General features: G+C 37.0%; 1 protein-coding gene across 5 annotated transcripts in view; it reads right to left on the reverse strand.

The window, feature by feature from the left end:
- Positions 1–27,913, reverse strand: part of FBXW7 (F-box and WD repeat domain containing 7) — a 186,164-nt gene that overhangs the window by 85,967 nt on the left and 72,284 nt on the right. For 3 of the 5 annotated variants that reach the window (XR_012835289.1, XM_075751694.1, XM_075751700.1), the window contains exon 2: positions 15,529–16,086. Coding sequence is in view for 4 of the 5 variants with exons in the window: in XM_075751694.1 (XP_075607809.1) it covers positions 15,529–16,017 (489 nt within the window). In the remaining variant the exon portion in view is untranslated. Of the gene's footprint in view, positions 1–3,948; positions 4,068–9,952; positions 10,412–15,528; positions 16,087–27,913 lie in introns of those variants that run through there. The other 2 variants (XM_075751698.1, XM_075751697.1) reach the window with 2 other exon arrangements.

The raw sequence follows: 27,913 nt of genomic DNA on the forward strand, positions 1-27,913 counted from the left end.
GATGCATAAGCTCTGGAAAGGAAGACAGACAGTGACAGGCAGATGTCTCAACTGCACAAGCTTTGTTTTCTTCGGTAACAAAGTTTAATAACATAGTGAAGAAGAATCCACATTTTCTTAACTTGGACTCACTCAGATGATACTTCCGGGTTACAATTCTGGCTCTGGAATTGTATTGAGGTATGGCCATTAATAACTACTGTGATGAAAGAGGTTGTTATCTAACACAAAAAAGCTACTTTACATTTTTTGCCATGAAAGGGCAAGAAGGAGATACGCCTTTTGCAGCAGCTGGTGGAAGATGGTACAACTTGTATGACAATTGTAAAGGTTCAAACAAGTATAGATAAGGACAGTCCACAAGACAGCATTCCCCAGAAATCCACTAGTAGAGGTCAAGGAAGATATGAAATATCAAGTATATCAGCAAAGGGGAAGTCATCAGATAAACTTATCTACTAGACATTTTTCATGCCTATGTGCATGTTCATATCTGTTTAACCATCCTAGTATCTAAGTGTGAGGTGCATGGAGAAATGAAATCTTACTCAAATTTGACCTACTGCGTTTTAATACTCGTCTATAGCATTGAACTATACTGGCCTTGCCTGCTGGGGAACCCAAGCAGTAGGTCAGACTAACCAATAGCAAGGGTTCATTAGTTTCAGTTTCTAATTGTGACCACCAATGCAAGTGACTTTGAATGACTGTCAGTAAAAAGTAAAAGATCTCCACTGGATCTGTTTGATCCCACAGCTGATATTCTTTGGAGCTGAAATGAGGCAAACAGTTCAGCTGGAGATTCTACTAGCAAAAAGGAGAAGAGCAGCACCTCCCCTCCTTGCTCTGGCCATTTTATTCCAAACTCTTTCTTAAAGTGGCTGTAGAGCTTGTCAGGCTTGTGAGCTCTGAAACGACTCCAGTAACAAGGATACCTGAAAATCCTGTTTCTGTTGTTGCTGAGTTATTTTTCTACTAGATTAGCAAATGTAAACAGCTCACAAAGCAGCCAGATGCATGATGAGACAAACACAAGACAAACAGCAAAAGTGTTTGGAAGTGGAGAGTAATCAAGACCTCCATCTTTGGGCAACAATGAGCTGTCAGATCACCTCTTTTTGTCCATGGATCCCTTAGCATGCAATACTGGTCCCAAAGAGAAGTCAATGATAAAAGTTTCCTAGGCATCTCCACAAAAATAGAATTTCATCCCAAAAGAAAGGGAAGGGAACATGCAGCTATAGGCTTGGCATCTGCCCTCAGTCACGACGATACTAGAGCAAAAGAACACTTGACAAATTACAAAGGCCCATTTGCACAAGCTAACTTTTTGTAAGCTCACATTAAGTGTTTATGAAAGAAACATATAGACTGTCTAGTAAACTGCATATTGGCAAGACTGTATAATATCAATACTAATGATGCTATCATATCATTAAAACATATACTTAACCATGTGCACTTGAAAAAATAATTCCTACCATATTTAGACATCCCTGTAAATGTACATGATCATTTGTAACCAGAGGCCTATATTATCTGGCTTTACTCCACAAACTTCTTAACTTTATTTACTGTACTATGGGGTCTTGTTGCCATTGTCACTTTTTTTTTTAAACAATCTTTAAAGCATTTGTCTTCATTTCTTCATTAAACATTTCAGAAAATATTCCAGGTATGTAACAGAAATCCAGCTGCATCATCTTGCGTTTTGCAAATATTCCAGAAATGTCTGCCCAGTCCTCATTGGCTATAACATGACTTGTTGGATAAGCAAGTTTAACTCTTTGGTCTAGTCAGAGCTGCACCAGCTGTTAAAAAGAATTGCTACAGCTGCTCTGCAGGAATTTATTTGCTGACCACTTATTTATGCTGTTGTTGCACCTTTAAATAAAGCTGAGACAAGAATTAAGAACTACAACAACAGGTAGAGAAGTCATGCAATATTTAATACTGGATTAAAATGCAAGTCAAATTCCCAGCTGAGGATAAGCCAAGGGAAGGGATAGCAGGTGTTTTTATTAGTAAGGAGGCTGCTTTTATGAAAAAGGAAGATAGGAAATAAAAAAATTAGTTTTCCATACAGTAATTCATGTTTTCTTATCACTGTATCACCTTTCCATGTAAAACACAAGACTTTAGTACCAAAATATTTAAAACATGATTATCAGTTTCTGACTAGTGTCCAAAAAACACTGCCAAAAATTAGTTTTAGACTTAGAATCTTCTTCCCTTCTACATATTAAATGGGAAAAGGAACAATCCTCAAAACATCAGGTGTTAAAAATATTTCTGCCACCAAATACTCCAAAAAAAATTATTTTTTTCTTCTGTAGTGAAAACTTCTGTCCAGATACCATTTATTCAGCAATAAAACAAAAATCCTCTTGTATAAAGCCTGACAACACAGTAACATTCTTCATATTAGCTATATTATCTACGGCCAAAATAAAAGGTTGAACAACATATTACATTTTGTATGTTTGAAACAATATAGATAGAGATCTATTTTGATACACAATTATGTTTTTCTTACTAGAACTGTAAACCACACATAAATCTAACAAATGCAACAACTGATTGTTACACTGGCATTCATTTGATAGCACCAAATTAAGCTATATAATCCTTTTCAGCTGGTTAACAGCATACTGCAAAGGGGTGTGAGGCTATTTATAAAGCTCAAGATATGTGAAGTAAAGAATGCCTGCACTACAGAAAAAAGCAGGTAGTCTGTGGAAGGGCTGGCATGGTTGCCACCTTGAGCTTTTTTTTTTGTCATCTTTTTTTGCACCCCCTTTTTCTTTTCTTTTTAGAGGAAAGGGAAGCCTTGCCTGTATTTTTATTTAACAAACACTGGCTTTCTCTGATTTGTTCAAATATCACTTATTATTTAAATGCTTATAAATATTTGATAGAAATCCAAATCCAGCTTTGAGTTTACTGGCTGTCTGATACTCTGACTTCAAACCCTGCCAGCAAAGAAATGCAGTGCAACAGTACCAAATTCTGACTGGCACAGCATAGGAAGAGTTTCAACAGTCCGCCTTCCAACACAGATACACATGCATACATGTAAACACAGCGTTTACTGTACTTGCTGTAGGACATGTAATACTAGTGGTTTACACCAAAGCCAAAAATTATGCAGATGGATGAATGCCCCAGGATACCAACTGAAAGTGTCCTTGCTTTGGATGAAGTCCAGCTTAAAGAGAAGTAACAACATTATTACATTTGGCAAGAATGAGGGATCTGTAATGAATGGGTTTAAGTCTGATTTCTTCCATTTAGCTGTGTCACTTCCAGTTTCTTAATTTCATTTTTATTTATTAATTTTAATTAAGTGAATTATTTCCTGTGTGTTTTAGAAAATCTGACCAAGGGATCAGACCCAAAGGAATTATGACCTCGGTAAAAAGAGTGTTCGTTATTTGTTGTCTTTTAATTTTTTTTTGTACTCAATATATTTGGGTCAATAATGACCATGGTAGCTGCCATCCTTACGGGACACTCCATAATTTGAGAAGAACAAAGGGTCTCCTGCCCACTTCCAAACATAGATAATCAGTGGCTGGATGACATAAGACTAGGAATGTGATTTGCACTTACAGGAAACGTTGCTCATACTTAAAAGTAGTAATGACTTCTGATGATGAATAAGGTGAAATTTATCCCTGCTGGCAATCTGTGGTGGTGGTAGGTACATTTTCCACTTCAGCAGAGGCACCAAAGATTGAACAAATGTATTAAAATTTAATAAGCATTAAGAGAGTAATATTTCATGACACAGCTGAAAAGCATACCCACTGTCTCCCAAGATTGAATTACACTGAATATTACTAAAATTCACAATTTTCTCCTTTCATATTATGCAATATTTGGTCAGGTAATAAAGTCAGTAGAAAACATCAGCTTTGAGTAACAACAAACATAAAAAGAAGTAAGGTTCTATAAAGAAATACTTGGTTTGGACCACCTTGTCTTGGGATAGAAATCTCTGCACTTCCTTAGTAATTGTGTCCTTCTCAGATCCTCTCCCTCTTCCCAATTCTTGCTGTTACAAACTAAAGAAACAATATTTAAAATTAGCAAGAGGAGGAGAAAGGAGAAATAAGAGAGAAGTAAGAACGGAAGAGATGCCCAACAGCAATGTTTTCCATTTGTATTTCAGTGATTATGATTGAGATACCGATCTATGCAGAAGTCAAGACTTTCACCTTTAAAGTCTCAATAGCAATTAACTATATGTAACATTACATCATAAATTGTACTAAACAGAGTCAATGCACACAAAAAGTTTTATGCAGATTTTTTTAACATAAAGCACATTTTACAGTAATTTGGTGAAGTTGTGAACTTGTTTGGCCAGGAGAGAATGGGCAGAACTTTAGCAAAATTTGCACAAAGTTGAAGTTTAGACAGTGTTTTCATTAACCGCACTATGGACAAGAAGGGAGAAGACGCTTGTGACAAAGAGAACGGTTTATAGAAACATTGGTTCTAGGTGTTATAGGGACTTTTCTAATAGAAATTTCACCAGTAAAGAAAACTCTAAAACATTCACACACAACCCAAACAAAACCTAAAGGCAGATTAATGAATCTGCACAAAATGCACGTTCTATCATTACAACACAAGCATAACTTCAAGCACAGATCAGGCACCATATACTACCAAAGAATGTGTCAAAAATCATCCTTTGTCAATAGACATTAGATGCTGGCTGTTCAAACATTCTGCTGAGACAGCCTGGAAATTTTGGCTTTAAACATTCTGCCTGTTCAGAAATGATTACACGAGCACAGAAATTGACATTGTCTAGTTTTCCTCCTTATACCCAAGAATTTGAAAAGATATGTAAATGACTTTACTGTGCACAGTTTGCTGAATAGCAACATGTTTGGCAGATAATGAAAAGTCTCCTACAGAAATAAAGGACATACTGCTATTTTGCAGATTACAGTGAGTGAGAAATGCATCAGGATAAAATGTTAGTCCTGCAGCAGCTGTTAAACGGAATTCTGGTCCTCAGATCACCTTCTGTTCTTGCGGCCCTTTAAGCTAATTTCAGACCTGATAATTTTATAAGTATAAAACATCAGTGAATACAAGAAATGTACTGATCATAACTAACATTTTTAAGCATACACTTCAAATTCATAGCCAAAAGAATATTTAACACCATCCATTTGGGAACGGGGATGTCAACAAAACCAAAAACGAACTCACCAGCAAAATTTTTACTTTCATCACACTTCAATTCACCATTTGCATCAAAGTTTCATAACCCATAATATCAACTTCAGTTAAGCCCCAAAAGGTGAAGCAGCTTAAAATTGATACTCAGAGCAACAGCATCCACTGATAAAATGCTCAGTAAATACAGCTGTATCACTACAGACTGGAGATATTTGAGCTAACGATCACATCAGGCAACAGCACCTGCTACATAGTCAAGAACAACATAAGGAACAAATGGCATATTTAAGTGGGGCAGAGCTCCCAAGTGTATTTGTTAGACAAGCCATGCATCCCAGAGTAAGCATAAGGAAAGTATTCTCAAGCACATTTTCATGATTTCTACTTCATAATGTTGTTGCCATGTAATTGGTCAGTTGAAATGCTATTACTGCAATTCTTTTTTTCCTTTAAAAAAAAAGGCAAATCATTTTCATTTTGAGAACAAAGATGCAGAGCAAAAACCATGTATGTGCCTAACTGTCACTGATTTCAAAGCCTATGAAAAAGCATGCTATTACAAGACACTGCTTCACGTAGTTATCCTGAAGGTATCAATTTAATCTATTCTACACAAAGTAAACTGATAAGGCAGCATGAGTAACACAGGCAAGTTCCTTTCCAATATTTCCCTTTAAGGAGCTCTGCGTAGCCAAACAACTAAAAGACAATTCAAGTCAATACAACCTTGTGGCAATACATCAATTCTGAGCAAGTCTAAACCAAGAGGCTATTTCCTCCCCCCACCCTGAAAGGTGCCTGGCATCTTTTCTGCTTTGGGGAACTGCTGGAAATACACCTGCGAACAGCTAACCGACATGCCTACAAGAAGAGTTACACGTTTGTTCAGGACAAACTACCGGACATGTCTGGTAAGCACTGCCAGGAAATAAGGTGTACGTACACTCTGAGATGCAGGCTTCACAGCAAAGAAGGTGCAATTGTACATTCAAATACTTGTACAGACAAATCTGACACAATCAAAAGCTCTGTAGGTCTATTCTCCAGTGCGGCTAGTTGAGGTAAATCTCCTGACTGGCGTTGAAAGACTGACCTCAATTATTGGCACAGAAATAGAAAATTGCTTGTGCCTTATTCAGCTAGGTCTTTAGTAGTAAGCAAACTCTATAACGGGAAACTAAATGAGAAACTGAATCAGCACTACCTCTTTCCACATCAAAAAACATACATCTTTCTGTAATGAAGGGGGGAAAAAAAAGTCAATTAAAATCTACTTATTAAATACAATCTTGTAGTCAGAACTATGACCCAAACTATCAGCATCAATGTTTTCTGTTAAACTACTTTTCTTCCTTCCGAGGCATTGAGATTCTCGATTTTCCTTTCTATACACAATTACTTCACAAATTATACATTGGCACTGTCATTTAATTCTGTAGCAATATTTGTAAAAATCATACTGAAAAGAGGTAACACGCCCTTCATTAACAGAAAAACCAGAATTTATTAAAGAAGAAATTCCTGTCCTTTGACTGCAAGTGGCATTTTAATATAACAGTTAAATTTAATTACTAGGTATTTCAAGAACTTTGCATGAGAAAGCTGAACTAGATAGCCAAGTTCTTAGATAAGCCACAAACTGTATCAGGGATAACCACATTACTACACACAGAGCCCACATATCAATTAGCAGGCTTCATGATCTCCTTACAGAGTAGGAAAAATTAGCAGAGCAGCAATTATTTAACACCAGCTTTACCTGCATATGAAGGTGTGGGAGCAATTCTACTTACAAAAGGCACAAGTACAGCTCAACCTCTGCAAGCCTTGGGCAGCAAATGAAGCCATTACTTAACACAGTCAAGTCAAAGCAGAGCAAGAGAGAAGGTACTTTTCAAAAGAAGCATTGATATTTGTAGTAAAGAAGCATGCTGCAGGTTAGTACAGATGGGGAAGAACCTTGCCGTCTACAACGAAACTGAGCATCTGCATTCCTTCCATGGATGCTTTAATATTTAACAAACTACATCTTAATGACAGTTGCATAACCTTTCCAAATGATCCTGCATGCTTGGAATCATTAGCAACTAAACGGTGCAGTATATAAATGAGAAAGAAGTCAAAGGTTAAAAGTGCTGATTGCTATTAATCTCAGAGTATGAATATTTCTGATGTTATTACAGTCCAATATAAAAATAATGCTCTGTATCACAAGTTTAAAAAAAGTATTTTTTTAAAACAGCAAAACTTGCTCCAAAATAACTAAACTGTCATCGTAATGCAAAAGTAATTCTGACTGGCAGTTAGAATAAACTATAAATCCTCTTTACAAGTCATTTACATATCTTAACTCATTATACTTTAGTGCTGTAGTTCAGAATAACCAAGGCAGGAGAAAATTTGCTGGGTCCTAATCTTTTAAAGAGAATGCTGTGAAAACTTTAATTAAAAAGGAGAATCCCAGGGAGAAGCAAAAGGAAAAAAAAAAAGTTATATTGCCTATTTTTTTTTTTTTTTTTTTTTACAATCACAGTGATTATTAACATGTATCCTTTTTGACACAGCTTTAGCCAAATTATTACTTAGTTTAAAAACTCTTTAAACCATTAACTGTTAGACAACTCAGGAGATGAAAGGCACGAAGAATCTACATACCCTATCTGGGATCACGGCAAAAAATAAAGATGAAATAAAGAAGCTCTTTTTATAGTATAAAGTTTTTCTCCTGTGCACTCAGAGCAGAGAACTATACATTGCATTCTTATCACACAAGCCATCTGAAAATGTTTAATACTTATTTTTTTAAAGGAAATATTCCTACACCATTTCATATACTGGAAACAGAGTTCTTCAGAAATAAAAAACATTGAGTCTTTCTGTTCCAGTTGCATTTATTCCCTACACTTAAAAAAACATGCTTGAAGTATTTAGCTGCAAGAGCAGGAAAAACCTTTGCAAAGGAACACTGCACAAGTCTCGGTAAGGCTGCAGACAAGCAATCACAGCCCCCTCTGCTGCTCAGAAAAGGAGAAAAATATTAACATACACTGTTTACAAAGCCACCACCCCACCTACACACAATATTCCAATCTTCTCTCAATTAGGTGTACTGCCTGTACACAAAACAAAAAACTTACAAGGGCCAGCATTTCTCTAATAATCCTTTATTTCGCCCTATCCCTATGAAGCTTTTAGTCTATTAACATTCTGACAATAACTGCAGACTTTCATACATGAGTCCCTTTTCACTTCACACATGCACAAACCGTCCAGTGCAATCTTAGTTTTTCTTCAGTTTTAAAAATTAATACTATCATTCCATACAAAGCTGAAAATCACTGAAAAATAAATCCTTTATATCCTTGTGGCTCTAGGTACTAGTCTGCACCAAGCACCTCACAGTAAAAAAATTCTGTCCTAGTCTGCACTATTGAGAAGTCAAAGCTACATGTGACCGTGGCTTTATATTTGTTCTAGCTCCACTGAAGTGAAACCAGATTATTTGTTCTGTCTCTCCTCTCTCCACTCTCCAAGATCAATGAACATCCAAGAAAAGACACTCTTGGAACAGCACCATTACTCGCACAAGCACGCCCACTGACTTACAGCCACACAGACAATATGGTACCCAGAATCAGAGGATGCTGCAATCAAAGTACACCACATTTACAAGAAGATGAAGCTGTTTCTCAGCCTTTACCATTGTTGTATGTAATATAGGTTATATATGAAAGGCATCTATTAAAAAAAAAAAATCATCTTTTTACCTTTAGTAATGAAGCAAATGCTCAAATATGATAACTGCTGAAGGGGTATCAAAGTGGTGTTTGTGGCTGTAGATCCAACTATACGTGACTTTTTCATCTTCATTGTAGCTAATCTGTTTTCTGCTTCTTAAGTAGCTCTGGTTAACCAAAAAAACATTCTCCATCACAGCCCACAATCCTGCAACAAGCAAACCTGCATTTGAAGAGGACACTACCTTGGAAAGCTAGCGGAGGGTTCTGCATGCAGAATGTTTGACCACTTATGAGGAGTCACCATCACAATTCAAACAGTCCCAAAGGATTGAGCATTGCCCATAGACGGACTCAAACACCCCTTCAGACATCCCTCCAGACAAGCAGAGCAGACAAATGTGTTTCCTGAATCCCAGAACAAGAGAAATGGCCATGCACCAGCTAACAATTCTCCTGCTCCACCCACTCACTTGGATTTTAAAATTCAGGTCTTTACAGACTACATCAAAATACCTCTGGTGCATTCTCCCCTCAAAACACAATTTGTGGACAAATATGAAATGGCTCCTGGAATCTCACCTCAAATGGGAGGCCGTGGCATGAAAAGAAGGAATTATATGACAATTCAAGATGGCACCTGCCTACAGTGAGAGGCATACTTTAAGATGAAAGAGAGCTGCCATTTGCATATCCCCCAACAACTGTTTTCTATACATACGATACAACTTTTTGCCATGAACGTAGTAAATTACATCTTCTAGTTTCCGTATAATCTTCAGATTGTTTTCCTCTTTTGCCAGAGACCAACTTCAAGCATGCAAGCAGGAGTGAGAAAGGAAACACACCTTGATATCACAATTTGACCTACAGCACATATATATCTGCCTCTGGAGATCTCACACCTGCTAGTCTGGTACGAAGTAGTTATTTTGCCTAATCATAGAAATCTGTGACAATATTTGCTGGAATAAATGTAGCCAACACTTCTCAGGAATTCATGAGGTTTTTGTTAGTTTTTTTTAATGATAGTTTCTTAACTGAGATGGCTTCAACATTAGACACATTTAATATTAAAAGTATTATGTAATATCTCTTAGAGAAAGGAAAACTAATAGAATAAAGTTAAATTCATGGTAGCTTGCGTGTAAGCGATCATGACATTTTTCCGCCTTCCACAAAATACATCAAATCCAAACCAAAGTTGAATGAACCTGTAAATTATTTTAACTGTTTAGAAACAATTTCTAAGATAATCAAGAAGTCAATACTCCTCCAAATAAGAAAAATTCACAGCAGTTAAAGAAAAACAACTCATCTTGATGGAAACTGAAAGCCTCAATTAAAAATAAAAGATTTAAGTATATTGAAGATGACAGTCATTAATGATTATGAAGATAGTAACGAAGATGATTAGGGGACTGGAGCATCTCTCTTGTGAGGAAAGGCTGAGAGAGCTGGGTCTGTTTAGCCTGGAGAAGAGAAGACGGAGAGGGGATTTTATCAACACTTATAAATATTTAAAAGGATGGATGGCAAGAGGATGGGGACAGACTCTTTTCAGTGGTGCCCAGCAACAGGACAAGGGGCAACGGGCACAAACTGGAATACAGGAAGTTCCATTTGAATATGACAAAAAACTTCTTTACTGTGAGGGTGGCAGAGCATTGGAACAGGCTGCCCAGAGAGGTTGTGGAGTCTCCTTCTCTGGAGATATTCAAAACCCACCTGGATGTGATCCTGTGCAACCTGCTCTAGGTGATCCTGCTCCAGCAGGGGGGTTGGACTAGATGATCTCTAGAGGTCCCTTCCAACCCTTACCAGTCTGTAATTCTACATAATTTTTAAAAACTATGAAACAGAGTTGTAGAAATAGTTAAGCAAACAAAAAGACACAAAAAAAACCTGAATGAGTTAAAGATTACATATATTATGATCAAAATTATTTTTAAGAATTAGAACAATCAAAATATTTGAGAAATCTCAAATAAACCTAGCGATATATAGAAAAAAAATGAGAAAAGGAAATGGAGTACAACCTGGATAACCATAGGCTGAAACCCAGAGAAAATAATGCAATGGTTGACATAGAATAGGATTAACAGCATTGACGCCAATTTTTGCATAAAAACATACTGGTTATCACCTATGTCATAAACACCAGTTTTGAAAAAGATAAAATATTGCTGGCATGACATATTTGTTAATACTACAATTTCAAGAGTATGAACACAGGTAGATAAACCATTTAGCATTCTTGCTTATTTTAAATTTAATTGACATGAGCTATTTCCCAGTGATGGTGATTACCAGTAATACTTTCTTGTTCTTGCAGTGCTACAGAATCCCCACATGTACTGAGGGATAAAAGCATTTAAGGGCAGTTGCTATGAGATATGTGATGTAAATGTATTTGTTTGCTTATGTTGTCGTTAACTGTTACTCGACCATTCCTAAGGAACTCAAGTAACACAAATCATCACAAAGGACTGGAAAAGGATGCCACAAATACAATGCATCCAGTGAAGAATCAGCATCAAGCGCATGTTTCTGTAAGAGTCCTGCACATATCATTTAGCTTGCCTTGCTGTGCCATTTAATATTTTTATATAACAGACATGAAAACATTTGATAGGACACAGATCAGTTGGAGTAAAAACTAACAAACAGTGAAGGATCTGATGAGGCACACTGGATGTGAGAAAACTCTAGTCACTTTAATACAACCAAGCATAAATTCTTATCTCTAGGTACAAAGGATGCAGGCTGTACTTACAGAACAGAAGGCTTTCTGAAAAAGGTTTGCATCATGTTAGACAAATCAGTCGAACATGAAATCCCAATGCAATGCTGCAGTCAAAAGCATTAATGGAATTGTTTGTTTTATAAACAGGTAAACATATAGCATGAACAAATTTTAATTGTCATTGGTGCAGTTGCTACTGGAGTTTTTATCTCAGTTCTGGTATCTATGATTCAAGATGGATATTCAAAAATCAGCAAGATTGTTCGGGGAAGTATCATAATGAGAACAAAGAACAGAAAAATATGCCCAAGGGACACAGTGTCCTTGTTATTTACACTTAAGAGACCTTTCAGGAGTAAGCTTGGCTGCTTTATGCATGCAGGAAAAAAAATCTGCTTTTTAAACAGCTCTTCAGTACAACACAAAAATAATAAATTGTAATGTTCAAAAAAAGACAAATGAGAGGAAGAAGGCAGAGTAGAGTAAAGGTGCAGAAGTTTAAAAAGTGATGACAACTAACAAACTATTAACCTAGGTTTGAAATAGATTTACTTTGCTGGACTGTTTCCTGTTTTCAAATGGTGAAATTTTTCTAAAAATATGCTTTTATTTGCGCAGAAGTCAATATAGAGCAGCCTAACATTTCATGCAGGATATCATAACAGGTAACCACAAGGAACCTTCCGGATTCCTGGGCTGGAATTCATTGCTGGTGAATGCAACGAAGACTCTCCTGAACCACCAGCCTTCTCATTTCAAGTGCACGCCCCCTTTTGTCATAACATTTTCACAACATTACGGTGACAATTTGCATGGAGCAGTAGTATGAGGCAAATATTTATATATAATTGTGTTTATATTATAGAAACATTACCTAAAAACATGAATATATAAAAAAATTATTTATATGTAAATATAATGGTTTTTATGCTTCTGGTGAAGTTTATCAGGTAGAACACAGTGAGCTTGCTAAGTGGAAGTCCAGGTGAGAGGCAGCAAATGCAAGCAGGATACACTGTGGTGAAATGCAGGAACCTTGCCATTTCCTTCCTTAACCGCACAGGATCTCACAGGCCAATAAGCAAAAAAGAGTCAGATTAGAAAGAGACTTTATTCAGTAGTTTATGAGGAAAGGAATAAAAAGTAGAAGGACAAAGAACAGACACATCAAAAAGTTGAGATGAGCTGCAGAACAACACCTACAGCAGTAGTTGCTATTTTATTCAATCTCACTATTATCTCTTGGTATTTGGTCACAATGAAAACTGCGTGTTGCCAATATTGCCACGTACAACCAGACCAAACTAGCAACCGTGCTGGATCAGGAATGGATGCTGCTGAGGAGCCAGGGTTACATCTGACACACAAACAGTAAGTAGCGGATTCAGCCATCGCAGCCGATACTGGTGGTGCAAACCAAGTTTCACAGGAATACAGCACACAGCAAGGGAGCAACTAATTCAGCCAGAGGTATGAGGAGAACTGTACTAGACTACAAGTGCCGAGAAGCATATCTGAAAAGCTAAAAATAAGTCTATCAGGTTTGAGTCTCCTAGGATGAGTCTATCTTCAACAGGTAGAACCAGAAATCACTTGTAAATACAGCTGATGAGTCTACAAACACTCCTTTTTATTCTCAAAAGCAGCATATTAACTAGGTTTATTTTTACTCTGGTAATTCATTCATGCTCCAGCACAGCTATATTTCTACAGCATTTCTTAACATAAATCATGTTTCTATGGTTAAATGTTGGTTTATTAATGAATTGGCAACATCAATGTTGCATTATGTCAGTCTATGTGGAACCATGACCCAGAGCAGTGGCACCTCAAGCAGCTTTCTAACCTGTGCTGATCCTTCAGGTACACAGTTAAAACTACCTAAACAAGAGTTCCACCATGAATCACGAACAGTTCCCAAATTCAGTTCGCTACCTAGCTCCCCAACAGTTCTTGCAGGAGCACAGCCTGGGGACAGAGCACAGACGAAAATGGCCAGCACTGCGCAGAAACAATACGCAAAGCAACTATCAGACCACACAGAAATTGTGCATCTATACAAAAATCTTTCAGACAACTTCCTTCAGGCTAAACCAGCTTGTTTCAGTTTATGTCAAATATGCCTTAAAAAAAAGAAAGAAAGAAACTGCATTCATTATTGGAAATGATAAAAAAAATCCCCAACCCAACTTCGGAACTGACCACCACTGAAAACTATGTTCTGCTCTGCCTGTATATAATTTGAGTATGGTTGTTTACAAAGCACTTAAAAAAGTTTCCAATTCAGAGACTTAAATATGTATTTTTGAATGTAAGCATTTCCTACATTAAATATCAAGTCCATACTGGATGCAAGTTGTTATACAATACTCAATAAGCCATACTAAATCTGGGAACACCAAAGAATTGGAATAAAACCAAGAATTTGAGTTGTAAAAAGCCAATTAAATGACATGAAATATAACAATATTTCACTCTAAATTAGAAAGCACATACTTCAGTAACTCGAACAGTAGAATTATCAATAGAAAATTATATAGTTTACTAAAAACTCATGTGAACACATTATGACTTTTCAAAAATCAAAGATGTGTGTTTAAAGTATCTCAACTAACAAGTGAATTACATACTAATTGCTATTCCCAAAAACATATTGCTGCAGCTTCCAGAAGCAAATGTTCATCTTATTTACCTGTTCTAGGGCATCTTCAAGACTGACTCTCCATCTCTATACATTTATGTTCGTACTTGAACACAGAGGGAAACTTGTTAATTTATGTTAACTGATTTTTTGTAGTTTTGTTTTACATTCAGTTGTTTGGTTGTTTTTTTTTAAAGTATATTGTAAAAATTTGAGGGGGTTTTATCGTTCTGGTTTTTTGAAAGGTGAGAGGAGGCTAGGTGATCTATTACCAATTAACGATTAAGAAAAAGAAATATATAGGTATATAGGCCAAGGAACAACATTATTCCACAAGAACACTGGCCTGCTCCTCTTTTTTATTAGTATCATCAGTTTCATTCTTTCAGTTTTTGCTGCTGCTGCTAAGAGTTAACACAATTCCTCCTTCCTGAAGAATTTGAAAAATATGGTGAACATCTAACGTACACTGGAGCTAATACTCCAAAGCCTTTTTTTTATCTAAAATGTTAGGTGATATAATTAGCAATAAAAATACAAATATTTATTTCCAAATTCTTAATTGCAAATCAGAAGTTCCCAACAATCATTGCACACAATTTACAAGGTCCTCACAAGCAGGATACCATATGACACTATGTAATGATTTTGTGATTGCATGACTGGCTAACACACTTTTTTTTAACCTGTATTTTCTCAATGAATGCACTATAACCTGGCCAGAAGGAAGAACTTTATGTTTCTGTAATGTGCCATCCAATTTTTTCATTAAAATGCTTTCATCTAAATGAACCACATATTCTCAGAGAACACCACATATGCACAATTGCTTACCTTTCTTCTTGTCTGCTTTGAGAAGGAAAATATCATAAATACATGTCTGGAGGGTCTTAGAAAATGTATGTAAGTTAGCATGTAAAACTATAAAGAAACACCTTGTTCTTTTGAACATAGTCATCAGAGGTCTCTTCCTTAAAATATACAGGAGTACCTGCTGATGTCAAATGCATGCAAATTATTTGATTATTAACAGTTAAAACAGTATAGTTTTTGTGGACTGTATAAATTCTTCATAATGACCTCTTTAGGAAGTGAAATCTTTGCTTCATTGTAAAACTTTAGTTTAAGTTAAATATGCAAATTATTTTCCAAAATCCAGAGTTAATGAGGATTAAGAACACCACAAAAAAGTAGTTTCTCACCTTTGTCTTCACGTAGAATGGCGATGACTGGTGAATAGGCAAGTCCATGAGGCTATTGGAATTTGAGACACTGTTACTGTTAGTGTGTTCATCTTCTCTGCTGCTGTCATCAGACTGATCGAAATCATCACTCTCCTGGTCCATTTCCTCCTCCTCTTCCACCTCCTCCTCTTGATCACCAGCATGTTCATCATCTTCTTCCTCTGGGTTACAAGTGGATTCTTCATCCACTGTAATAAGTCTATTGTTATTTTCTTCTAAGTGTTCCTGCTGAGACTCATGCCTGTCATCAAATTCAGGTTCTTCCCCTCCTATCTCCCCATTCCTCCCAATGTGCTGCTCCTCTTGTTGTCGTCTTTGCTGCTGCTCCTCCTCTTCTACGACTCGATTCATCTGCTCCTCATCTACTTGGCTTGAGGAAGCATTACCTCGAAGAGATCCACCAGTTCGTCGCCTCTTGCTGCCCACAGAGAGCAGTTCCTGATTCATTTCCAAAAGCCAGCTTGCTACTTCTTGGACCTTGGCTAGGCTATCTGAAGATGCAAATGCTTTCACATTCTAAGGAGACAAAAAAAGAAAAAGCAGGAAATTACAGAAGTTACTTTTTTTTTATTAGATAAAGCATTAAAAATTTATTTCATTGTATTACTCCTGACAATTTCAAATTCCTAGAAGCAGGGAATAATTTGTACTTGACACACAACTGGAAAAACCCAAAGAGATTGCAGACAACTGTGTAGCAAGAGAGTTATTTCTTCTATCAAACAGTCTGATCATGATCTCTGTAAGCACCAGATTCTGCAAAATTCAGAACTACTTGCCCTCCTAGAGAATCCACAAGAACCATTAACATTCATGTTAACAGAAGATCCAAGTATATGATATTACTCACTAAAAATTGGACAAAGACCATTTTCAAATGGCATTATATTTTCCCTCATTTGATTACAGACTTCATATATTACTCAAATGATGAACTGCTTTTGGTCTTATGCCTGAGGAACAGGCATATTTTCAGTTATAATTGAAAGTTTCATTTCTTGTTACTATGATTTTCTTTTAGATAAATGAATACGTGAACACCCACTAAATAATACAGCCTTATCACTTCTAAGTCTTAAATTGGCCACAGAGATGCCCAGTGGTCAAAAATAGACATTACTAGGCAGCCCGTGCAGCCCAGAAACAGCACATACCTCGCCTGGCAAAAATCACTGTTAGCACTAAAGCTCTCCAAACTCCAAACAGCTACAAGAATTGTTAATTGAGACTCTGAGAAGTTAAAAAATTGCCAAATTTCAGTGCATATTAATAGAAATGGAAAAATACTAATGCAATTTCCAAATTATCCACACATTTGGCTACACATGTGTATGCATGCCATATACAAGAAGAGAGGGATATAACACAGTCTAGCTAGATCTTAAATTTGGTATTAGATTTCCAGCTATAAAACCTTTCAGGCTGGCACAACCTGACTCCAGTTCCCCTAGATTCAAGTGACGTATTGAGTAGGTGAAGTCAGACATGAACTCAACAAGTAGTCAGATTCACAGGTTGCACACGAATATGTGCGCAGAGAGAAAGTAATCAGTTTTTTCATTGTGTATAGAACCACCATCCTCAGGCATCCCTGAACCACACCACACACTCAGCAGGCTACACTGTGAGAGAGAGGTTCAGAAAGCACAATACAAGACAATACTGGAAGGGAGCACGACTGCTGAGTCGCCTTGGAGTAGGAGCAGTGAAGGATGTAAGCTTCCATGAGCGCTTCAGTACAGGAAGATAATTCTCCTAACCTCTCTCATCCCCTTCCCCTTTTCTTTTCTTTTTTTTTTTTTTTTTTTTTAAAGTCCTCTATCTCTTACAGTTAAAAAAAAAATTTAAAAACCCCAAAACAACTAGAACCTTGGATGATGGAGGTGTGGAACAGATAAACTCCAACTTTGCTCCATGACATTTGTAAAAACATTCAACTTACTGGTGAGGAAGGAAGAAAGTACTGGAAACCATAGCTCTAAGGTAATTTTCTTTGTGTTGTACCATAAAAGCCACAGAAACATATTTACAGATGTTTTTCAAGTCTTTCATTGAGAAGGATTTATAGACAGGATTCTGCATGCTTCTCCCCTCTTGCTGAGGGAAACATTCCTTACATCCCGAAGACATGCTTCTCAAGTTTCCACATATCTACCCAGATGACAAATGCCTTCAAATAAAACCTTCTGAGCTAAAAAGCTGAAATATATGTTCCAAAGAAAGTGTCCACTAGCAATTAGCTCCAACTAACAAATGAAAAGCTAATACTAAAAGTCAATTAAGCTCCACAAGTCAAGGCAAGGACATGATGGAAGCAAGCAGAGGCTGTGCTGACTCCTGCTTTTACCAGTGGAAAAAAAAGCATTAGAGCACTGGGGTGCATATGACCCAAACCAGAAACTAATGACTCCAACCTTGATTGCAAGGGGCATCAAATCTGAATGTATTTCATTTTCTATATACAGTAAATTGCACTTGAGAAAGACTGTGCTCTTCATGGCATCCAAGAGAAATGTTTTCACTTAACATTTTTCCCCTGAAGCCTGGCAACCTTAGCATATCGGAATGATGTTTAATAACTCCATTTCATCAAATGTCAAATTTGTTTGCATATATAATCCGAGGTTAGTACAACCTATTTATCAGGCTTGCTACATAGTTTGAGTATTATTAACATGACAACACTACATCTTATTTTCTCATGAAAAGAGAAAAGATTTGGATTTTTTGAAGCATTAAATCATGTCAAAATCAGTAATAAAGAAACCCAAAAAACAACAAACAAGATGCAAATGTCTTCACAATCTAGCAATTTTAATTTCCACCACAAATGATTCTCTAAATAGCCATGAATGAAGATTAAAAGTTTTAATCACAATTTTTTAGTATCAACAGTATTATTTCAAATATATGCATCAATTATTGGTCTAGGACTTACTTGATAAAACTGCAAATGCTGCATTTGTTTCCATAATTTGATATATACTTTCAATTTGTATCTATAAGCAACCAACATGAAAGGTCAGCATTGAAATACTTAAGTAATAAAATGCATGATTCTGCTAAATGCTTAAGTGACAAAAATAACACTACTTACTGTTAATATACCCAAATGAAGTTCCAAGCAATTAAAAAAAATGAACATACACTAGTACTATTATATGTTTTTAATTATTCCTATGTTTTTGTAGTGACCATCAATTCACAAAATTAGCTTCAGTCATAACTGCTTTCAGTTTTACTCTGTATTTGCACGAATAAACTCAACTTGGTTTTTCCAGAAGCCTGTAAAATGCATTATCACAATTTAATTACAAGCAGTGCTACATCAGGAATCATCAATATGCAAAGAGGTGATGCATTTGCTAAAGAACAGATGGATGTACATTATCTGAGAGATTTGAAACATTAAAGCTGCCTTCTGTCACGTAAGTGCTTTCAGAATTAACTACTGCCAACTAATACACAAGATACAGTGATTTCCATATATAAGGTAGATAAGGAATAAGACGGGATTATTATTTTGAAGGAAGAAGTGTATTTACACATCAACTATCAGAGAACTAAAATGCTGTGTTTTCAGCTAGTACAGTGCCTTGTTCATTTATACTCTCAGAGCCCACAATGACTCAAATAAGCTAAACTCCAGCAGATCCATAGAGGGAAGCTGTTGCTTTCCTACCCAGTACAGACCCCAAAGAGATTTTTTTAGACAGACGCCAAAACATTGCAGTGCAGTGGCCATGCTTTGCATAAACATTAAACACATAAAACTCATTAAACTTGGTCAACAAGTCTAACTTGGCAACTCCCAGGTAAGTTTTGTAACACTTGCAGCTGATCCTATGGAAAAGCAAAATGCAAGGAATCTCTAAGGAAAATGGAAGGCCCTGGACTGATCCAACTGTAAACTCAGAGCTGATGAATGCATCCCCCATCTACATTGAAGATTAAATGCTGCTTAAGCAGAATTCTTCAGCTGTATCCATTAAATTTGCACAGGAGATAGATTATAAAAATAACCCAGAACAACAGTTGCTCAAAACCACCTGTAAGAAACACCGAGCAACATTTGGGAAACCACAGAGAAAACTCCTCAGGTTGATCTACCACAACAGGTTGCATTCTGTACTGAGAGAGAAGGACCACCACTTCACTTCTTGCTTTAAAGCTGAAATATCTCTGTCCCTCTAGTATGTACGAAAGTTGTTAAACGTAAACATATATAAAAACATACAACTAAGGGAAAACTGGGAAATTTCCATCAGTAGTGCTAGTTTTTTATTATTCCTTTTTTTTTATCACTTGAAACTGTAAAGAAAAAAAAAGGGAAACGAGGTGGGTGCAGAGAGGTGCGGGGGTTTGCTGTTTTTTTTAACAAAGTATAGCAGAACTTGAAAAGGTTTAAAAGAATTAACTTTGAAATTAGGGAGTTCGACTGACTTGGATACTAACCTAAGTCATGCTAATACTGATCAGGACAGCAATTAGTGAAAAGACAGTATGGTTACAACATGGTTTATGGGCAGCGGATCCTTCTAGAACAAATCTTTTTGAGATTACAGGTCTGGTGGACAAAGACAATTGGACTTACACAAAAACTTCTGCAGACATCTGATTAAATCCTGCCTAACATATTAATATAAATAACCCAGTAAAAAAGCTGAAATATATTAAACTGAGTAATACTGAGTTATAATTGAGGTAACTAGAAAGTAAAAAAGCAACATCCCACCCGAGCTAAGGATCTCCTATGATTTCATTTCAACATCCCAACCTACCTTCTGAAAGACAAATTCCTTACAAGCACACTCTGCCCAAGGCTGATGCTGGCGCACTGGTCACTGGAAGCTGGGCCCATGCTAACCCAGCAGCGCAGGGCAGGGCGGGGGGGCACAGGCTGTGCTCCTGGGGCTCCGCACCCCCAGGGCACGGGCTCAGGGAGGGGAAAGGGCCCTTACGGCCTGGCCAGCTCTGACCCCCACAGCTGGAGCACATCTTCTGGTTTAGCTTCACCCAGAAGGGGCTCTGGGACAGCTCTGCTCTAACTCCTTCCAGCGATGAGCAGGTGTGGGCAATCAGGAGTTACGCTTTAAATCCAAATCAGACTAACGCACGAAGTGCAGATGCACCTCAGGATGGGTACGCGCCAGCCACCTAAGGCCTGTAAAGCGCATCTGAAAAGCACGCATACAAAGCGAATTAAACGCAGCGTCAAGCAGGTAGAAATAAACAACATAATTAACACTGATAAGATTGTGGACCATGTTCTAAAAAAAAAAAAAAAAAAATATTTTGAGTGTACGGTGTTAGCCATGATCGCTAACAATGCAAATCACCACAAGCAAGCAACCTACGTGCTGTATTAAACGTTTAATATATCGATCTGGTTACTGGCTACACACTTTGTATATGGGAAAGATTTTTAACAATAGCAAAGCAACAAACCAAAACAATCAAAATGCAATAACTGGAAACTGAAACTACAAAATCAAATGAAGAATCCATCACCTTCTTTTACAGTGTATGGTAGTGGACAATTATTCTCATGCAAGGACTTAACAAAGACAAGATATTCCATATAACACCACAACTTAAACTAAAGTTATGAGCTTTAAACGAAAGCCACAGGAGAATAATTTTGCTGTGTTACACAGGATGGCAAACTCGGCCATAGTAAACTTCTTGAGTCATAAAATTCTGTGTTGAATACATTGTACAGAAGAGGAAAATAAACAAACCTTCTGTATTTTATCAGCACAAAATGTTGATTAGAGCATTACGTACAGCTTTAAAAAGCTGTAGAGATTAACGTACAGCTTTAAAAATTTTCAGTAACTTTTCATCAAAATAAAATACATCATCAACAATGCATCTCATTCTACAAGCATGTATGCTTTTACTAAGAACAATAAACTACTTCCAAACATATACACACCGCAAATCTCTTGATCAATTCCATTATTCACGGCTTCAAGCTCCAGAACAAATTAGCAGCTAAAAAGATTCTCTGCTCCTGCTCTACTATCACCCTGCCCTGGAAAGCTCTGCCAACACTTTGTGGAGCAGCACATGTAACTTTTCTGTTGGATTAGAAATTATCCTGCTCCCTTTCACTTTTTTTAGACACTTTAACAATCAATTCATGTTGTTTATTCAGTGCAAAGCGGTCAAAGTAACCAACACTAAATGAAAGTGATCCTCTAATTACTTACTTATGTCAAACATAAATCTGACAGCACACAAAAAACTAGATTTAGTATTCATTAAACTTAAAAAAATACCACAATTAAAGTTTCCTGTGCAAATGTAATTAAGCCCAGATGCCTCTAATCTTCTTGTGTGGCCAGTTTTAATGATTGCCCTCCCTACTGTAATCTGGCCTCAACTTTGTATCTACTTTTGGAGGCTTTTCATCAAGTCCTTGCACCCTGACCTCCCCTCCCAAATGTTTCTGAACAAAGACAATTCCAGTTTTCCCACCACATATGGGCTACTGTAAGATGCCTCTCCCTTCTGTTCACCTGCTTCTATTAACCCCACAATCCCATTTCAACAGACCTTATCCCTTCTCTCCCTATTTCATCATCCAAACTTACTTTTTCCTCCCAGGACTGCCTCTTAACACAGCTCCCTCTCTAATCCCATGCCTCGGTCTCCCAATCCCTTTTGGCCCGCAGTGCTACTTTACAGTCCCAGACACTTTGCTCCATTCTGATCCATTCCCCACAGAAAGTGATAGGATTCAGAAGAGAGACAATAGCTGACCATCCGTGGGTAGTAAGAACACGACAGAGCAATGTCTCTTGCTATCAGTTATGGGGGCAAACCCAGATGACATTAAAAAGAAAATTTTGATTTAACTCCAGACTGGAAAGACAAAGGGGTATGGAGGACCTACCACGCAATCCTGCCTCTTTTGGTAGGCACAGGTAAAATTGTTAATATAGGATAAAATATGAAATAGCACACAAAAACCACTAGAGAATGAAAATATTAAAAGTAGTTTAGGAAATGAGTAATTGCTATAAGAATTTACATATATTTAAGCAGTACTTAAGCTGAGTGCCATGATAAGGAAATACTACAGGTAGAAGAGAGATGAATAGACCTTTCATGAGCAAAAGTTTAGAAGAAATAGCTTGAGCTACAAGCAGTCAACTTATTCTTTAGATTATGATAAAATACGTATGATCACATCTAATTACTTTATACAGATTAAGATATTTTATATCACTAAGAACACAAGATTCCAGCACTCATCTTGCATTCTTCTGACCTTCAGCTAGATTCATACATAGATTTCCATCTGCAGATGTCCAAACCCTCCTTAAAACTCAACTGCTGAATCAAAGATAAGATTTTCTGTTCAATAGGTCCTGTTAGTGTGGAAGAATAAATTCTTCCATTCTATGGATCTATTGTTTCTTTTCTTGACATTTCTTTTTTCCATAGTGTTTCCACATGATCTCCATTTATGCACATTTAGCATCATCACAGAACATTAACTTTTAATGTCATAATGTCAACAAACAAATTGTATTGCATGAGGAAGTGGATGAACAAAACTCTTTTCAGCCATCACTGTAAAAGCCTAGTCTCCTCGATACAGGCTCACTTGACCCTCACAGATCGTGACTGTGGGTAGAAAGCAGGTAAAGCTGCAAAAGGTGCAACATGCTTCCTTGCTGTGCACAGGCAGGGCACACATGGATTCATCCCTGCGGGGCTCACACACACACACAGACACACAATCTGGATGTATCACAGTTAAAATGAATTCCACTTTTTTTTTTTTTTTTTTTTTTTTTTTTTTTTTTTTTTTTTTTGCGACAGCAAGAGGAGTGTCAAGTTTTAATGCTTTAAACCAAAAGACCTTTTCTTCCCTCGTCGTGCGTTCTCCTCAAACAGGACTGCTCTGGCTAAAAATTTACACAGAAGAGATTAACTCAGAAAGCCTTCTTGCAGAGTGAGAGGAAAAAAAAAAATCAGAGTTAAAAGTTGTAGCAGTTTTTAACACTCTAGCACAGAAAATCACGCTATAAATTGTATTAATAGAGACCTGGTGACAAAATTAAAGCAATCAACACATAACAGGAAGAGGGGAAACCACTGATTTTTTTTTTCTGTAAACACTTCTCCGTAAGTAATTCATTATCTTAATTCTTGTATTTGAAGTGTTAAAAAAATGCCTGCATTTTTCTTGTTTCAAAAAGGAGAAAAATGTCATAGCAAATAATTAGTGGACAGTGTGTTACACAAGTTATGTTTTTACCTTAAAACCTGAAACTTAAGAAAATGAGAATTACTGTGAGATACTGTGGTAAGGATGGGGTGGAGATAAGAGGCAAATGCAAAAGTGACCCATGAAGAAATTGTTGAAAGCCCTCCATCACCCAATAATAAGAAAACTGTATTAAAGAAAAAATTAAAAATTAAAATTCAAAATCCTTTTCCTCAAAGCCATAGCCCAACTGACAAGTTATTAACATCAGTACAGTGTTATTGAAGCAGTGGGGAGTTCATGTCTGTTTATCACGAATCCTGTTCATAACCCTTAGCTCCCTGAAAGCCAAGACCAGCAGTAAAAGTACCAAAGTTACTCCTTATTTTTAATTCTGCATTGTTATGTTTTCATCAAGGAGTGAATGGATATAATTTAGAATAAAATAATTTAAATTCCTTGAAAGATATCATGGGAGGCAACAAGCCACAGTAGGAGATCAGTATTATGACTGATCTTACTGTGTTCATATAAATAATCGTGTTATTTTTAGTAGTTATATTAATAATGACTGTTATACAGAAGATGGCTGGTTTGTCTTTTCACTAACAACTCTTTAAAGAAAAAGGATTAAGCTGTAAAAATGTGACAAGTTAACTATCATGTGCGACTAATGAAAGGCTTCTCTCCTCTCTTCCTCAGAAAAGGGAAAGCAGAAAGCAAGCTTTGAGTTATTTAAGGGGTGCCAAGTTTTCCAGCAACTATTGAAAACAACACAGGCAAGTCCTCCATATAATCCTCCATGCGTCCACTTAAATCTTTAATATCAAGCAGTGTCCATTTTCCCACTGAAAGTACCTCTGCACACAATTTTTAATTACATTGTCTTATCATTTCTGCTTTGACAACTGTACCATTACTTGGGTTCCTATATTCAAATTTTTACCTCTCTAAATAAAAAAATTCTTACATTTTCCATACAATTGCATAATTGATTTTTCACAGATTACTACAAGAAGCCTACACTACTACTGCTAGCAATATAGCACAAGCACGCTTGTTTGCTCGATTTAGAACAGCAGGTTTCTATCTGTTAATATTTCAGTCTCATGTAAACCATGCCTTCTCTGCATACTAACAAGGAAGAGTTTCTTGCCAAAAGCAAACATCAGATCACACTTACAGCAACATAAACAGAGTATCTTTAGTTACATTAGTTGAGAAACACATGGGCTGAAAAAGTCTCAGATTAGAAAAGTAGGCAGGCAGTTCATTATACTCCCGTCAAATTTAAAGATGCTGTTCCATGCCTTCTTAGCAAAGACTAGAAACGTACAAACAGAATCATCTCAACTTTTACTTCATGATAGATACACATGGAATACAGAATTTCCCTACAAAAAAGATCACGAATCCTCTTATAGTGCAACAGAAGACTAAGCAGTCCTTAAAACTTAACAGGTTTGGATAATTTGGGGGTTGAATTCACCCCTCATCCCCAAAAGTAAATAAACAAGGTTTGTGGGTCTGTGGTAGTTGTGACAGCTTTCCAAGCTGGCCCGAAATCTCCACAGCACTAAGCATTGTGTTCCACTTTCTGTGCATGCCTTTCTGCCCCAAACCAGACCACTTCTATTCCCTGTAAGAGAAGTCCTCATGGTGAGTTTTACAGTGTTACCAACAGCACTGCATATAGGGACCTCCCCAGCTGCCCGGAACAACAACTGCTTAGGATGGGTTTATGCAGCTCAAGGCCTTTCATCCATAGGAAGGAGCCCGAGGAGCGATAAGGATGACACTGCCAGTCTTGCTTTCTAGCAGTCAACTCTGGTTAAGTTATGCTGGAGCGTTACTGTGTCATGGAAAACTCTACTGAGTTAACACACATGTTAAGCTATAGGTTCCAACAGAAGGAACTGGAAATCTCAACTATGAAGTCCGGAACAATCACTCAGTAACACTTTAGGTAAACAGGCAATGTGATTACTATGCAGAAACAACTACTTTCTTCCCAACTATCTAGGTGAACAGGGATTTTATCTAATAGACAAGAAGGAAGATCCGGTCACTGAATGCTGAAATGGGAAAAATCCAAATGGAATTAACTATGAGGATAATTACTCACTGTAATAGCTTGCTAGGAAGATAGTAGATTCATCACCACTTTAAGTCTTAAATTAGAAATGTACTCCATCTTAGTTTAACACACACATTCAACAACCGCGGAACATGCAGCACACACGCAGCTACCACGGCACGGTTAGCTGACCGCCTCTCCCTGGGAATATACACAACCAAGAGCTGCTCTTGTCCCCTCCTCTCTGCTCCCACAGTGACATACAGGCAAAACGTGTTACCGAACTGCTGATTAAAACCTGCCTAGTTCCAGACCAGACTTATTTCACAACCACCAGGCTTAACGCACGGGCTAGCATGGTATGGCCAAAACAGCCTTAATATAAATTTTTCTTCAGCATCCACAACATTGTTGAGTGCAGCCCTGGGGCTGGGATGCATTTCCAATGGGAAAACCTACAGACCGTACTAGTACGATACGCTGCACCACTTTACAAATACATTCACATAGTCTGTTACCTAGCATGGTGCTGCTTTGCAAAGCTGTATCATAAGAGGAATACATAAATAACTTCCAAGCAGAGTTGCTCATTATTAATGCAAACTATTCTGAAGGCAAAAGCAAAACAGCATTTGGCAGCAAAAATGCTGCCATTAAGATGTTTGGTCTGAAAACCTCAAAGTGATTTATGGAGTACCCAACTGACTTCTCTCTCTCGGTTTCTTTCCTGTCCACTAATCATAAAAGTCATTTGGGGTACATTTCCCCCAAATTACGGGTTTTACTGATACTGAATTGTAATTTTACCAGATGGCTGGTGTCAGCTTCTGGCAAAACAGTAGCGTGATTTCTTGGACTGAATCTCCAGAAGTGCAGCACAAACAGGCAGACAGACACACAGAACAGCAGAGAAGGCCTCCCCCCCACCCCCCCCCAAAAAAAAAAAGGTCAACTTAGAACACAGAGCAGAAAAGATGGACCAAGGAAAGGTCATCTTTAACTCAAGTGGGGGAATAGACCTTAAGGACAAATAGCAACTACATTTAGTTGAATTTACACTTAATTTAGTTAAATTTAAATGGGAGGAAGGAGAGGAAATTAACACCAAGTACTAAACTCTCCCCTACCTCAGAGCTGTTTGAGATAGACACCTCTAACGCAGAATGACAACATACAGATGGAAACACATATACCCCTTACACTGAAAAGCATTATAGTGGTTAAAAAAAAAAAGACAGCAGGATTGAAGCTGAAGAAAGTGAGAATCAAGAGCAGTGACTACTATTTAAGAACATTTGAATTTGAACAATTAAAATAAGTTTAAAATAACTAGCCCCTTTTCAAGCAGCTCTTATACTACCTCTGATCACCAAGAATAATTAACTCTCTCTAGTCCCAAGAAGTTTCAAGGCACAGAACAGTATTTTCAAGCCTCTTAATGATGACTAATGAAGTAAAGGAAAAGCAATGCAGGTTATGCCATGAGAAGTGCAATCTCTCCATTCTGTTCTGACGCAGAAGTATGCATCAGACTAACCTTCTAGAAAAGATTATCAGGTTATTATAAAAATAAATAATACCCTTCCAGAGATTAAATAGCCATCTATTAATTCGAACACTACACTTTAAAAAAAAAACAAAACACAAAACCCCTTTTTTAAAATTCCCAGTCCTTCTATATTATTCCAAGCATACAAGCAGATGACAGACAAGAGAAGAAGAACAAAACCCCCAAGTCTTGCCAAGCTATCATCAACAACATTTGCTACCTGAAGGTCCATAGTGGACAACAGGTCTTCCAGGCTACTGCCAAAAATTTCTATTTTAATTTCCTGTTTTCAGTTGCCTACTCTTTAAAAACAGTCTGAAGGACTATTATCTATAATATTCAGCTGTCATGTAGTCCTAATTGCTAGGAAAAAAATGAAGTAATTCTATCAGTACTGTTAAAGCAGCTGGGAGTAAAAGTCTGTAATATATTATGGACAAACATAATTTATTACTTGTGTTTAGTTCAGCAGAGTTCTAAACTGAATTTCTGA

This window comes from Balearica regulorum, chromosome 4, assembly GCF_011004875.1.
Source record: "Balearica regulorum gibbericeps isolate bBalReg1 chromosome 4, bBalReg1.pri, whole genome shotgun sequence".
Lineage (NCBI taxonomy): Eukaryota > Metazoa > Chordata > Aves > Gruiformes > Gruidae > Balearica > Balearica regulorum.